This window comes from Pyrgilauda ruficollis, unplaced genomic scaffold (genome assembly GCF_017590135.1).
Source record: "Pyrgilauda ruficollis isolate IOZ18807 unplaced genomic scaffold, ASM1759013v1 scaffold186, whole genome shotgun sequence".
Classification (NCBI taxonomy): Eukaryota; Metazoa; Chordata; class Aves; order Passeriformes; family Passeridae; genus Pyrgilauda; species Pyrgilauda ruficollis.
In genome coordinates, this window is record NW_024517651.1 from 1 (window position 1) to 15,343 (window position 15,343).

Consider the following 15,343-nt stretch of genomic DNA (forward strand, 5'->3'; position numbering starts at 1 on the left):
CACAGGACAAGAAAGGAACACAAAAGATACACTGGGTGGAGAGAAGGGGTAGAAAGTTGGATGTAAGGCTGAACGAAAAACAGGAACAAACCCCAAGACTTATTAAAGAGTGTGGCTGATGAATGTTTCAATAAACCATGAACAGAACTGCTTACTGTCGCGGCTCGGACTGGGACTCATTAGTTACCATCTGTCTCTTGCCAGGGCCATAAACTCCCTGATAAAACATAAAGTGAAAGCTAAATGGCTGATGTGCTCCATGTTTCTTGGGCTTGGTAAGCAGTTTTTGTTATCAGGTTGGACAACACATATACCAACACCAGAGTATATTTAAATACAGTCTAAACACCAGCAAGTTTACGTATTTCCTTCCAAGAGAACTGCAGAAAAGTTATACTCAGTGACACAGACATTCCAAATACTAGGAGTGTCTTTCATGAGAAAAAAAGATATAAGCTGAAAGAACTTGCCTCGATGTAGATCAAAAAATTCATTTAAACACTGTACAAGAACCTGAACAAGCAGGCCAACTTGAAATTTGCAGGAGATATGTCTGTTAAAAAAAAAGTGAAGGAAAAAACTGGGGGAACAGCTGAAGCAAATGAATTTAAAGGTCAATTATATTTTGTAAGAGTCTCTGCATTTTTATTGGTTATAGCAGAACAGCCAGCACCACCACCACTGTGAAAAAGCACAGACAAAACCCCCATGAAATAATAAAAGATACAGGAACTTGAGTGTAGCTAGAAAAAATTAACTTTTTAAAAGCTAATCTATTTGAGATAGGCTCTACCTACAGACTTGTCCAAGGAAGAAAACTAATATTTATTACATCAGACACAGATATATAGAACATTGCTCTAAACTGGGAAAAAAAAAAGTGAATTTTACATTTCAAATGCTTTGCAAGCAACATTAAAAGTTAACGTGTCACAAGACATTGTTTCAGCTACCCTCCTCTTCCACAAAAATCTTTATATCTATAAGCCCTAGTAAATACATTCCACGGTCCCTCCATTGAAGGGGGCACCTGTAAATTACTACAGTGTGATAAACAGAAGCAAATCAAGAAAAATGAAACACTAAAGCTGCTATATGTGGCTGTAGTACATAATCACAAATAGCTCAGTAACTTTTTATGATGCTTACTGATTACCCTGACCGCAGTAGTTCTAATCTTGGCAAACTGGCCGCTGCCACCTCTACCAATGCAAGCTTGCAAACAAACAGGTAACCTGGACTTTGACCAGGTTTTCTATTGGTCATCATTGCTTGAGAATAACTGGAGTCCAACTACCACCTGCAACCCTTTTTTAGTTCTCAGGAAGAGGCTAACAGACCTCTATATAGTGCCAGCTTTCTCTTTGCATAGGCAACAAGAACTCAAGCCTCATAAAGCACAAGGTTAGGTAAATTAAGCATTCAGCTGGCCTAAGTATACTCTAATATTAGTTTCATTCCCAAACCCATGTAAAAATACATTCTAAAATAACCTCTTTAAAGGGGATCTTCAAAGTTGAAGATTATAAATAAACAAGAAACCAACTCCCTGCAGACTCAATCAGGGTTGTCAATTCCCAAGAGGTTCTTAGTCCTCCTTCATGATACATTTGATACAATTAGTACACAGTGGGAATATACTGATACGTCACTACATTATTATAAGTTGTATGTGCAGGTTTCTATCCATCTCCCCTTTCACAGACTTGCTGGCAGAGGTCGGTTACTTCCCATAAAATTTCTTATTCAGAAGAAAGATCAGAAGATTGACGTTCACTTTTGCTCTGTCAAACAACTTCATGACAGCAACACCTTCATACTGCAGCTGCAAGAGATCCTGCCGAAGAGAACGTTCTTAATGAGTGAGGAATCCTCAAGACCTGACAGAGAATATAAAAGACCCTGTAGTACAGTAGATCTTAAGGAATATCAACAAAAAAATATACGGCGTAAGATAGAAAAGCGAGAGACTTATTAAAGAGCCACTTTTACTGCGTAAAAAATAGTCATTCTAAGGCATTTAAGGTCTTAAATATTTTAAGCAGTGGGTTAAAAAAATTACAAAAGAGAACAGAAACAGAAGACCATTCTAAGTAACCCAAATTTCAGATCCAGCCATCTCCAGCCTTGTCATTTGCACAGTAGCCATAAAGTTGCTGTAACATTTAGAACATTTAGGTTTCCTGTGTGCCTAATTCTATCATGTACCCATGAAACATCACAACATTCCAGCGTCCCTTTCTGAAAGCTTTAGTTGCCACAGATCTCAGGGAAGTGGATTACAGCACTTCAATCTATGGCACAAAAAGAAATGGCATCTCAGTCAGTATGCATATGATGTCGAGTCAGTCTCTCAGGTGTTTCTGTAGGCAGTATTTCTAGTTATACTTTGCTTTGTCAGCAATCCACCTGCACTGATTTTATCTCACGGATTAAATTCTTCCCGCAATCCCACTCCTGCAGGTAACATGGTGGGTAGGTGTGGGCATGTGGGTGGATGTGTGTGATGTTGTATCCCTTGTTGCTGTCCTCTGACAACATCTGCTTTATCTGCAAAGCACTGCTACAAAGGCATAGTGGTATAGTAAACCGTGTGCCTGAGAAGCGAGTGACCTTGGGTAGCCCCACGAACCGACAAGTTCGTGACCAGCTCTGACAGATTAGGACCTCAGCATACTAGGGGAGTCCTCGAAGCAAACGAAAGGTGTGAGGCAGCTGTCCATCCCAGCAGCCAAGCCAGCATAGACTAACTGCAATGCAAGGTGCTACTGTGCACAATCTGTTTCGAGAGGCCTGAGGCGTCCACAACTAACAAACCTAATGAAGACCAAGATGGACAGGAGGTGGGGAAAGACAGGGACAGAGACACCAGATGTGAAAATACTGGCATGAGAAAAAGAACAAGGAACCGTTTGGGAAAAGGTCAGCATGCCTGTTTGGTGGCCTAAGTAAAGGCTGACACCTAAGGAGGACACCTAAGAACTGGAAACAAACAGGTAAGTATAGGGGAGCAGAAAGAATACCAATACACAATGACTGGCTGAAGCCATCACACACAAGCCAAGGTGACTGCTGCCACAGATTCCCAAGCTCTCTGCTGTAGCAGGAAGTTGGTGAAAACTCAAGTGTTTGTTTTGTGTGCATATGTGTACACATAATTAAGAACACAGACCGACATCAGGCTTTCATTAGCAAAGAAACAAAAAGCAGTTTGGATCCCCTGTACGTGTTGCATTTGTTTCACCTGCAACAAATGGGTTATTTTTGAGAGCATTATTCAGACCGTTTAGGCAAAAAAACGTGTCATTGCTATTTTGATGAAGAGACTGGTAGGGGAACTTACATGACACTATTAAATAGGACAGTTCTTACCTGATAATGTAACATAAAGGTTTCCATCTGTACACCCATGAATTTTGCTTTAACCTCAAAATCTCCTACTTCTTCTGTGGGACTGATTTCAAAAATCACGTTTTTAAACCTATGAAATTGAGAAATGAAATCACAGGGAGGGAATACATGAGATGAAACCTGAAGATAAATTTCTAAGAATTCTCTTTTTAACTCTTTATTCTATTATCCCCATTTGAAATGAGCCCATACAAGCCAATCAGACTCAATACAACAATGAACATAAGTCTAACAGATTCTATGTCCAGTAAATCATATCTTCACACATGCATAGCAGGAAACAGGGTCATTTAATACAGTTTGCACAATCTAAGCAGTCTACTTTAGTGCTGCACATTCATGCCTCATTTAATGCACCAAGTACAAAGTATGACTCAGAGTTGAAAAAATTCTAGTAACAGCCAGCTCCTCTATATTCCACACAAGATGTGCCAGCTTCTCAAGGCTAGCAAACTACAGCTGGAAAAACTCAAGCTAGCATAAAGCTGATTTTTCAACAATGGAAGCTATTAACCATAGTAATAATTCACCCAAGGAGGTACCCTTCCATAACTGTGGGGGTGACAGAGAAGGGGTTAGGGGAAAGAGGATGTCATGTTTAAATCACACTACACTTCTCAATCAAGTAATTGCTTTGCTCCAACCAGAAAAAGAGAATTGAAGAGCGATCACTATGCAAGGTGTCTTAGCACTAGGGATGCCAGCCTAGGTCATCAAAGCAACTTTTTCAGCTTTAATAACTAAGTCTAACAACAACACTAAAATTCCAGTAACAAAATTGCAAGACAATGTGACACAGCCTCAAACAGATCTCAAAATTTCTGGTCCTCAACTATCCGCACCTAGACTAGTTCTAAGAAAAAGGCAAGAATTCAGCATACCTATTTTCCTTTTCCTTCATGAAGGTTATTTAGCTCTACAGAGTTTTAAATAATTGATACTCACTGGTTACCTTGCAGGTCCTCAATCTCTAAAAGCACTCCCTTCTCATGAAGTCGAGCTGCTGTGTATTTCAGAGAAATCTTTTTACTGTTTTTGCCTTTCATCTCTCGAGGTTTCTTGGAGACTCTGGGGAAAAAAGACAAACCAAACAAATTAGAAGGTCACAAGTAAAGACATTTTGAGCAGTAAATTTTCAGTCCTATTTGAAAGAGGGAATAGAATCAGTATAGCTAAAGAACTATGACTAATGATAGATAATTATGCACTTCTACTAGTCAGTTTACCTATAAAGCACTTGTAGCCCAGATCAGATCCTTAATTTTCTACTATTTACCAATAACATTTATGCAGGATGATGATGATGATGACAACAATAATAATAATAATAAACAACGAAAGTAAACAAAAAAACAACCAAAAAACAAAAAAAATCCCACCCAAAACATAAGCATAAGGTACTTCATAAAAAACAATCTCCCATTAGGCAAAATGGGGTCTAATGACAACTGACATGGAGAAAAGCTGAGACTACTCAGACACTTGCTTGTATTTTCATTCTGCAAACGAAAAGGGTTCACATTCTCACACCTGACCGGAGAAGACAACATCCTTTTTTTCCTCCAGAAAATCTGATTTTTCTAGCACTATAACAGCTGACTTCATTTGGCGTAGAAACAGGGACAATTTGCAACCAAGCATTTCCTTGTAGGTAACTATGTTATTTTCATTCTCTGTTCCTAAGAAGGATGACAGGACAGACTGACTGAGCAGCAAGTGCCTATGTGGACAGCAACCTTTGTACCACTGGACTCTCTGCACTCTCTTCTCCCAAAGGGACCAAAAAGTCTTTCAAGATTGTCTTTTTGACACCGTTCATGGCAAGGACCTCACCCTGTATTTTCTTACTGCTGCTGAGACCCTTTTGCTAAAACTACTGCTGTGGGAAAGAGCTTGGACAAAGAGCTTTGAGCAGATAGCATTATGGTTCTTCTTAGCAACACATGCTTTCTTGTAAGAAGCACCTCTAGGGCCATGGAACCACCTGCTGCAGGTCATGAGGTTCAAGACCATCTAAGGAACCTGAAGGTGTGGAAGTCCATGGACCCTGATGAGATGTGTCTAATGAGACGGGTCCTCAGGGAACCAGTGGAGGAAGTGGCCAAGCCACTGGTCATCATGTATGAGAAAATGCGGCAGTCCAGTCAAGCTCCTACCAACTGGAGAAGGAAAATAAGGTAGACGCAATCTGTCTCACCTCTGTGACTGGCAAGGTCCTCCTGGAAACTAAGCTAAGATACATGGAAAATAGGGAGGTAACTGGTGACAGCCAATATACCTTCACTCAGGTGCCTGGCCGATTTGGTGATCTGCTACAACAGGGTTAATACACCATTTCTGGATGAGGTTTCTAACTTCTGCATTTCTGACTGACAATCATCTATCTGTATTTGCGGAAAAGCATTCAACAATGTTCCACACAACATCCTTGTGTCTAAACTGAAGAAACAGGGATTTGATAGATGGACCACTTGATGGATAAGGATCAACCGGATGGTCGCACTCAAAGAATTGCAGTCAACAGCTTCCTGTGAGGATGGTAAGGCCCTGGGACAAGTTGCCATGCGAAGCTGTGGCTACCCCATCCCAGAACCGTTCCAGCCCAGGCTGGATGGGGCTTGGAGCAACCCGGTCTAGTGCAAGGCACCCATGGCAGGGTGGTGGGAACCAGATGGTCTTTAAAAGTCCCCTCAAAACCAAACCATTCCACGGTTCTATGGTTCCAAGATACTTACTTGCCCTTGCTGGCCAAGTTATCCAAGCACGTCTTTATGTAACTTTTGTAATAATCTACTTGTTCTCCATAAAAAGTAGCTTTGGAGTTCAAGGCACTGTATGTCTGCTGCAGCTTCACTAGCTCTGCCTTTCTTCTCTGACGGTATCTACGCTGATTTCTGATATCCTACAGCACAGAGAAAGACAGGCAGAGAATTAATGGTCATTTGAGCTCTCCAGTGTCAGTCTGAGAGCCACAGAGTACTTGAAACACACCATTAAATTTTGCTTAGTCTTGCTTCATGCAAGGCTTGAGCACTCATTTGCACTTGCCCCAGTTGAAGTGTCACAACTTTTTCTCTGTGATGACTATTTGTGGAACTAACCAACTCTACAAGTTGCACCTTCTGTGGCTTTCTTAAACTTCAGTTCTGTTCTAGATGAGGTGACTAGATTGTGCACTGAAAGCCCATAATATAAAAGCAGCAATTTTGCCAGCATTGGAAAGTATCTTACAAATTGAGTGCAACAACTATTTTTTGCAATAGCCGCACACAGACTTCATTATTTTTCTTTGTTAGGCTTTAAGCATCACTTGCCTTATTATCTCAACAAGAAAACACTACCTTCATTGACTGCTGCTTTAATTTGTGACACATATTATCTATAGTACAATTAATTCTTATCAAATCCTTCAAGGTGATTATTTAGTTGGTTTACTTACTTAGCATTTCCCAAATAGTTTTTCAGTAAACAATGTGATATAAAATATATTGTCACTGTAGCAATACACAACAGTACCGGATCTCTTTTGTAAGTTTTTCATAGCCACCTGCCTTACCATTTAGGGATTCTTTAATGGACACATTTAAATCAAAATAACAATCAGGATGTCTTAAGAGTTATGAGCAAAACTTCTCTGTGTGAATAAGCTTGCAGAGGCAATACTTGAATTAGTGAAATGGAGCAGAAGAACATATCACACATCAGGACCTCCCTTCCAGGCTATTAAGTTTTTTCTTAAAGTACCTGAGAACCTGGCAACACAATCATTTAAGAGAACAGAAACATATAAAAGTAAAGGACTTTCCACATGCCAAGAGGTGGAAATGCTGCAACAAAAGGCATGATTTTTCTCTATAAATTAGCTATTAAAAACCTTACTCTCCTTTTGAAAACTCATGCCAGTTTCACAAAGCTGCAAAACTCCACTATGATTACTAGGAAACCATCAAATGGTATACCTTCGCAATGTCATTGATTAGTTCCTGGTATTTATTTTTGGCATTCACTGGCCCCAGTTCTGTCAACTTCTTCAGGCCTGCCTTGATTTTTTCTTTTTTTTCTTCGAGATTCAAGTTGCCATCTTCCTTTACAGAGATAGATTTTTTCATCTTATCAGGAGTTTTAGCATCACGAATGGCCCGTTTCTGCATAGCTCTATGATGCTCTGCTTCCTAGAAGAAAAAAAAAACCTGCAAGTTCATAAGCAGATCAATTGCAAGGAGACAAAAAGAAGCAGAAACAGATTGTCTGATCTCTGGCATAGCACAGGATAAAGAGTTTTGCTGACCATAACTTCCCAAAACCTTACTTCCGGTTCAAACCATGACACTTGGCGATTCCCATATACTGACTCAAATGAACACATTTTGATGAACACATTCTACACGTTGGAACCAGGAGAAGCCTACCTATCATCTAAAGTGGTCTTCTACATAAACAGTTTCTAGCGACTGCTGCAGGAGTAAGATTCACAAATAAAATTTACTCCCACTGTACACCCTCCTGATTATCATAACACCCTGCTCCATGAGTGGAGACAGCCTCACTGCAATACCTAAACAGAGAGTCCCACATATATCTTGAGAGATGACGATTTCCAAGTCTAAAACCAGCACAGACAAACAGCATCATACTTGCTCTGAGGTAGCTGAAGTTTCCAAAATTTCAGTCAGCGTCTCCCCTGGCTGGAAGCGGATTACATCAACAATTAAACGTTTTGTGCTGCAAAGAGATCAAGGAGAATAGGAGAAAAAATTTTAAACAGAAAGACCTTTAATACTTTTCTGTTCTGCAACAATACCAATGTACTGATTTATTTAAAGTCAGATTATTACTAGATGAGCACTCAGGTAGTCACAGGCTAAACCAGACCAGAACCCTGAGAAGCACTTCACTTTTTGGACAGTGCATTATTGGAAACGGGTTCCTCGAAAGGTTCCTCTCTATAATATGCACAATTTGCTCCCCAAAACTCCTTCAAACAACAAGGAGGCTACCACATATATTAGAAGGTAGCCTCAGCACTGTCACATGGACCACAGAAATTGCATTCAAGGTGAAAGATAAAGCTTGTCTGCCTATGCCAAGTACATACTGACCCAAGATTTTTCAATTAAACTATCTAGCATCTCAGCAGGAATGCATCAGAGGAGGTAAACATGCATTTGAATGTCAGGTCACTGCTCTGTACATCTCAGCAACAGGAATTTGCTTAAAACTAGCCAAGAGTCACTGTCAGTTAAAAGTGTTCCAGAATAAAGATTCTGGCAATAATAAAATCCCTGACAGTCCATTGCTCTCTTTCCATTAGGTTATAAGACCTATACTTCTCAAAAAGACTATTAGTCTTCATCAATTAAAAGTCATGCCACAGCATGGAAAAGGACATGGCTACAATCTCAGTGTATTTGGAGTAACAGTCCCCCCACATTTCCTTAAATTATGCCTCAGTTCTCTCATTTTCACATGCTGATTAACTGGTAAACTTCCAGTTGCTCCTTCTTTTGAGTAACATACCAGGTAGTTACCCCCTACTTACTTCAACAGAATTGTCCTTGCATCCATCTCTGCATTCTCATCACCAGGAACGTCAAATTTATTAGTGAGTGTGAGAGAAACCTCAGTCTTTGCTAGCATTTCCCTGTTGGGGTCATTAACATTGCCAAAACCTTCCCCTGCCAAGCAGAGAGAGTTTATAGTTTAAATCACATTCTTTACCTTCTTGACATTTAGGACATTGTAATTTTTCCCTACATAACAGACACAGAAAAACCAGACTGTTTCCTGTACTGTCCAAAGGACACTTCAAAACCCAAACCAACATTTAAAGACATCATCTTGAATATATCAGACTATATCTTGAATATCAGACTTTTTCATAACAAATCTAAGAGAATGCACTGGCCAGAAAAGCACCACAAAATCACCACTTTGTATCCCTTAAAGATTTACATGCATTCCACACTGTATCTCAGTATCTCACTGAGAAGAGTGGCTGAACTGCCAAAAGTAGAAAACAAAAATGTGATGATGCCCATATGTCCATGTCCTCATCAAAATGCATGTTTCAAGCTAAGAGCAAAGAGCGTGTTAGCAACTGAGCTTGTCATTGTCTCTTGAACAAAGTAAGCTATCCCATCAAAAAGAAATTTTCTTGCTCTAACTGCATATGAACTTTGACCAGAACAATAGCTGGTACCTTTCCCCCCATTTTTTAAAGGGCTGCAGAAAGATCTGACATATTAGCCACAGTGCAACAATGCACACAGGAGAAATGAAATGGGGAAGGAGGGCAAGTTCTAGCTAAACCCATGGTCTGTGCTTGTTCAGATAATGCCTCTTACAGTTCTTTGCCAGTGCTTGGAAGAAAATGTGCTTGCAGTCACTCCTTTAGAAGGTTCTAATCTTTCTGATCAAGCAACTTCAAGGTAAGTGTTTGCTGTCAGAGCATCCTCTCCAAAAACTGTGCCTGGTTTGCCTCCCTCCCCTCTGCTAGACTAGAAACTTCAAATAACTGCAACACAGAAACCAATGAAGGAGAAAAACTTTTGCATCTTTCCAGTATGTGTTACACCCTGATGCAGTAAACTGTGTCTCAGGTTTCCAGAACAGTTTCACAGATTAGTAGTGTTAGTTCCTTCTTCCCCCAACCAGAAGAGGATAAAATTCTATTTTCCTTATGGAAGGTAACTCTAAAGGAGGGGAAAAATGTTACCTGTCCACATGCCAAAGACTCTTAAAGGAACACATGCTATTTAATACATTTATTACTGCACTCTGAAAGGAACACAGATCTACAGATCACAGAACCTACAGATCTCCAGTAAGGACGGATCCTTGCAAACAAGCTGGAACAGGGACACAAGCACAGAGGAATGGCTCCAGTGTAATGGAACAAAGAAAATATGTCAATATCCATCTGTTTTCTAGAAACTTCTAGAATGGGATGAGGTGAGAGAGGTAGGGACAAGAGAAAGAACCCCTATTTTTTTTTTCAGGGCAGTACATTATGCAGAGAAAACACACTGCAGCAAATCTGCTGCTTTTTAGAGCATGTCCTCCCGAAGGACCTCTGATGATTTCTTACTGTTTCCTTACTGCACTTTAAGTCATTTCAGTTAATATCACACATTACATTAGCAGAATAAACTAGACTACCTATTAAGGACTCAATTGTAGGAACCTCTCCGAGATCATCCAGCAGCTCGTGAATTGGATCATTGTGCTCAGGAGCAATTGCATCTTGATGGTCTAAGAGCAACTAGATGAATAGAAAAAAAAACCAATTATGTTTTAACAATACATCCCTTTCTAGACAGTAGAATTTCATTACTTTAGGCTGGTATCTTTTAGAAAAAAATCACTGAACTCCAAAGCAGCAATGTCAATATTCAGATCTGCATCAATATCACATACTCAAATGCTTCCCAAAGAAACTTACTGAAGCCATACCTAAATTACTTGATTCTATAAGCCAACAAGCTCTCACAAACTACAATCATGACAACTTTCAGCCTTGTATTTGGTACATTTGTGCTTCAGACAGCAGCAGCATTTTCTTCACAAACACTGCTTATAAGGAGCAACTGTAACTAATGTATACTTACAGTGTGTGTATTGATGATTTCACCAATAGAAATATAAATTACTGGTTTAGTGAGAGTCACCAAGTCTGAATATTCATCAATATTAAATTTATCCTGCAATTCGGGAACCTCACAGGCAGCCTGAAAAAAACGTCTTCAGAACAAAGAAGGAGAGAACACTCAGTATGACTCCAAAAGTCATGTGATATGTCAAGAGTATTTCCTCCCCATGACAATGTCAAGCATAGACCCTCCTCTTTAAACTGTGGTACACTATGACACACTAGTTTGCAGCTTTAGTTTAACACACCAGAAGCAACCTAATAAATTCAATCACTGATACTGGCCATGTTGACATTTGCTCATTTTCAGAACTGACAGAACTGCTTTCAGTGGCCTCGTTCTCCTGCCCCCACTGCATTATCATCCTTTGCCCCCAACTACCTCTGGTTAACCCTTTTTCCAAAACACAGGAGATATGACAATTTTTGAACAAAAGCTTAGTTCAACTATATGAATAGCTAAATGCCAACCTGCTTTATTCCTGATCACCACTAGATTTTCATGTGCAACCAGGGTTCACATAGGACAGAAGAATGTATGTCTATTCTAGTTGTCCACATCCAAAGTACTGCAATAAGTATGTGCAAAAGCAACCTTTATTCTGGATACTTGAAACTCCTGACTTTGCAATCTCATGAACATACAAATCCGTTGCTCATAAATTCCAGGTACACATTTTATCTGCCATTGTCACTGATGCTTGTGGCAGTCTGGCCTGAAATCCTTTTATTTTAAATAGACTGCATATTTGACAGAGACAGAATTTTCCATATTCTAGATTTACTGTTTTCTCTTTTTACTTTTAATGTTACCCTCTGACAAACTTCCCAACTTAATTAGCTATGGTCTTCTACCTGAATTTCTGGTATGACTGCAATAGGTATTCATTAATGATGCTTAGATGAGCATTGTCTCCCATGAACATCTTATTAGATGCAGCATGCTGTAACATCTTTGCAATGGAACCGAGGTTTCTGCGTTGATCTGTCGTCAGCTGACCTCCAGCTGAAAGGTCAATGATGTCAAATGCATCTGGTGCGACAATGGCTGGATTCATGTAGCGATAATAGAGTAAGTTGCCAACAATCTGGGAAAGAGAGAAGAAATGCATCAATAAACAAAAGCACAGGACCTAACCAAATTTTATTGAAACTACTCTGTGTTTCGATAAATTATTTCCTTGTAAGCCTGTTTCCAACATAAAGGTTCTGCTGTATAGAAGCACATACCATCCCCAAAGATCTACAGTGTTAAAAAAACCCCCAATATCATAAAGATGCAATAGGGCAGTCAACACAGAGGAAAACCTGAGCACTATTAGTCACAGGATAATACAGCAGGAGATATTCCTATGCATAAAGATTTAGAACTCCAACTTACAAAAATGTACGGATAGGAGATACTATAAGTTACCAATGAACTACTGATATGAGCATGAGACAGTGTCAGGAGAATTAAATGCAACTGAGTTAGCCTAACAGAGGGCAGAATGACCACAGTATAGAGGAATCCAATTTTTAAAGAAGCATAAAGCACTGGCTGCCATCTCTGACAAAGCAAAAATAGGGAGGAAGAATGGCACACCAAGAAGTTAAATTGAGGAAATCCTTTTCCATTTCTTGTCCAAAGCCCTTCTCTCTTTCAGAATAAAAGCATTCTTCTATAAGCCAGCAAGACATTCAGGCACAGACCCCTAGTTAGTGAGAAACCATTTAATCCAGAAGTAAGAAAATCAGAAGTACAGAAAACAAATGGCATTGGATGATTCAAATATCCAATTTACCTAGTCAAATGTGAGCAGCAGTACATTTCAAAGAACTACAAATAGAGATTATCACATTATCCACATGCTCACAATACTCTTCTACCCTGTATTGGATATTTTGCCAAAAGTAATTCTAGCAAGGAAAGGTATTAACTCACCATGCTGATTTAAAGCAAAAGCTCTCTCACCACATGCTCATTTGCAGAAGGCCAGGTCACTGAACCTTGGCTTCACCTGCTTTTCATGTGACTAAAATGCATGGAAGAGATTGGGGTCTGAACAAACAGTTGAACACACAGAGAAAAAACCAAGCCATTGCTAAGTTCCAGAAATTAATAACTGGTTCCAGTGAGGCCATGTTTGGACAAGTGTTTTATGCAAGCCTCTCACAAATTATGCCATGGGATGTTAACAGTCTGCTGACCATTAACAGTCTAACTGTTTACTGACAGTAAAAAGAAAACAACATCCATGAAAGAAATGGAAATAATGACAATTGAACTTGCGGGGCAAAAAGAACAGTGTATTATATGAGTATCTTCGGCTGCTAAAAAAAATCTACAGGTAGATATTGCATGCAACTGCAGTTTTGACTTTCATGTGGACAGTTGCATTGTTTCCATGAGGATTAATAAAACCTGCAGTTTTCCACCTAAATTTACAGATGGAAAAAATTAATTCACCTGCATAGAAAGAACCGATGTCTCAGAATGGGAAAGCACAGAACTAGAAAAGAGAAGAAAACAGCATTCAGATTGGTAATTATTTTGTAATGAAGCAGAGGCAGAGAAGCTTAAAGAGACGTTGTCAAGTATTCTAATAACCAAACTATATTGTATTAAAAAGTAAAGCGTTCATGGGCATAAATTCAGAATTTACCAGAAGCCAACACTGTAGCCATCTAAGAGCAACTAATATTAGGATCCTTTTAGTTCTCCAAACCAACTGAAATGTGAAATACAAAACTGACCAGGCATCATGGGAAGCGAATTCTGAATACTGCCATCAAAATATCCCAGTGTGTTATGGATGGGGCATTAGGAATATCAGAATTTGGCATACAGACTTTTTAACTTCTCTCTTTAAGGAAGGAGCAGTAGGCAGTGACCACACTAGTTAACCCAAGGTTTACTTTCTAGGAGCAACAGTAAACTCCAGGTCAAGAAATCTAAAGGTCCAAATGCCCAAGATACTCAAAACAAAACAGATGCATCAGGATACTTCCTTCTAAACAATGTATTACATCTCAAGCAATGTGTATGAAGCTAACGTCAATAGGCTGATGTGAAATATTTTCCATCTGTAGAGGTAAATGAATGGGTTTACATGTGCTCAGCTCCACACATACACCTAACAAGAGAGAAGAATAAGACGTGTTCGCCACAGCCAATACGGCTGACAATCATTCACAAAAGTGTATAGATCCTCACCTTCAGAAGCTCATCCTCACCAGCATCAGGAAACTTCTCATGCAGGGAGTCTTTTAGGACCTTGGCAATGAAACGCATTCCATACCTGAGACAAAGAAAAGGTCAAATAAGACTGCTGCAAGCATGAAGACACCAGCAACTTCTCAGGGATAACACCTGTGCATCAGACTCACGGGATTTTGTCCACTGAACTAATAATGGCAGACAAGAACTTGTCTGTCACTGTCCTCATGTTTCTGATTGAGGCATCCAGACGCGTCCTCACCTCTTCATGACTTAGGGCTTGCTCAGGAGTAACATCATATGGCAGTTTGCTATTTGAAAAAGTCAGACATATAAAGGAGAGTATTACTCAGGCTAGTACACTTCAAAAATGTATAGCCTGACACAGAAACATGCTTATATTCACTTCGCTGCCTAAAACTATGCACTGCCTTTAATTAACCTGTTTGACACCATCAGAACTGAAATTCTTTTGCTTTTACTTCCTTTACTTCCCCTTGCACTGGCCACTGAAAGAAAGACCCAGCTAACTCAAAATTTAATCTTTTTTACAGCATGCACACTAGGCAAAAAAAGTACCATCCATAACACATAGTGGTACTTCAGACTGTGAATTGGTGAAAATGAAAGCTATGCATTTGAGTATTAAAATGATGAAAACTTGGACACAAGAAGAGCAGCATCCATAAACTCATACTGCTGAAGGAATAGTTATCCTTTTTTCAATCAGCTGAAACTATTGCATAGTATTCCAGTGAACACAGACAAATGAAGCTGGTAATTCATAAAGGTGTATCCTAAATCTCATGTATAGAGAAGAATCTGAATACACATCATCACTTCCATTTTTACCATGCCCAGAATTTTGCATAAAGTGTGCAAAGGTATATGACTGCTTTAGATATGGAGGAAGTCATTAATCTGTACGGCTTTTGCTTTTTTTTTTTTTTAAATACGTTAAAAAACCCCAATAACACAACAGAATCCTCAAGTTCTAGCAAATCACAACCACTGAAGAAAAAGAGACCAGAATGACACAAAATCACACAGCTCAATACAACTGCCATCAATAGCTGATATTAATT

At 39.4% G+C, this 15,343-nt stretch overlaps 1 protein-coding gene across 1 annotated transcript in view; it reads right to left on the bottom strand.

Moving 5' to 3' along the window:
• Window positions 1-618: 618 nt before the first annotated feature.
• Window positions 619-15,343, bottom strand: part of IQGAP1 (IQ motif containing GTPase activating protein 1) — a 52,880-nt gene continuing 38,155 nt past the window's right edge. The window contains exons 27-38 of the mRNA XM_041465010.1: window positions 14,429-14,569; window positions 14,256-14,340; window positions 11,915-12,147; window positions 11,019-11,151; window positions 10,570-10,672; window positions 8,951-9,086; window positions 8,046-8,133; window positions 7,371-7,583; window positions 6,147-6,313; window positions 4,357-4,479; window positions 3,373-3,481; window positions 619-1,837 (exon numbers count right to left, since the gene is read on the bottom strand). Of these exons, the coding sequence (XP_041320944.1) occupies window positions 1,724-1,837; window positions 3,373-3,481; window positions 4,357-4,479; window positions 6,147-6,313; window positions 7,371-7,583; window positions 8,046-8,133; window positions 8,951-9,086; window positions 10,570-10,672; window positions 11,019-11,151; window positions 11,915-12,147; window positions 14,256-14,340; window positions 14,429-14,569 (1,645 nt within the window). The 3' untranslated portion in view covers window positions 619-1,723. The remainder of the gene's footprint in view (window positions 1,838-3,372; window positions 3,482-4,356; window positions 4,480-6,146; window positions 6,314-7,370; window positions 7,584-8,045; window positions 8,134-8,950; window positions 9,087-10,569; window positions 10,673-11,018; window positions 11,152-11,914; window positions 12,148-14,255; window positions 14,341-14,428; window positions 14,570-15,343) is intronic.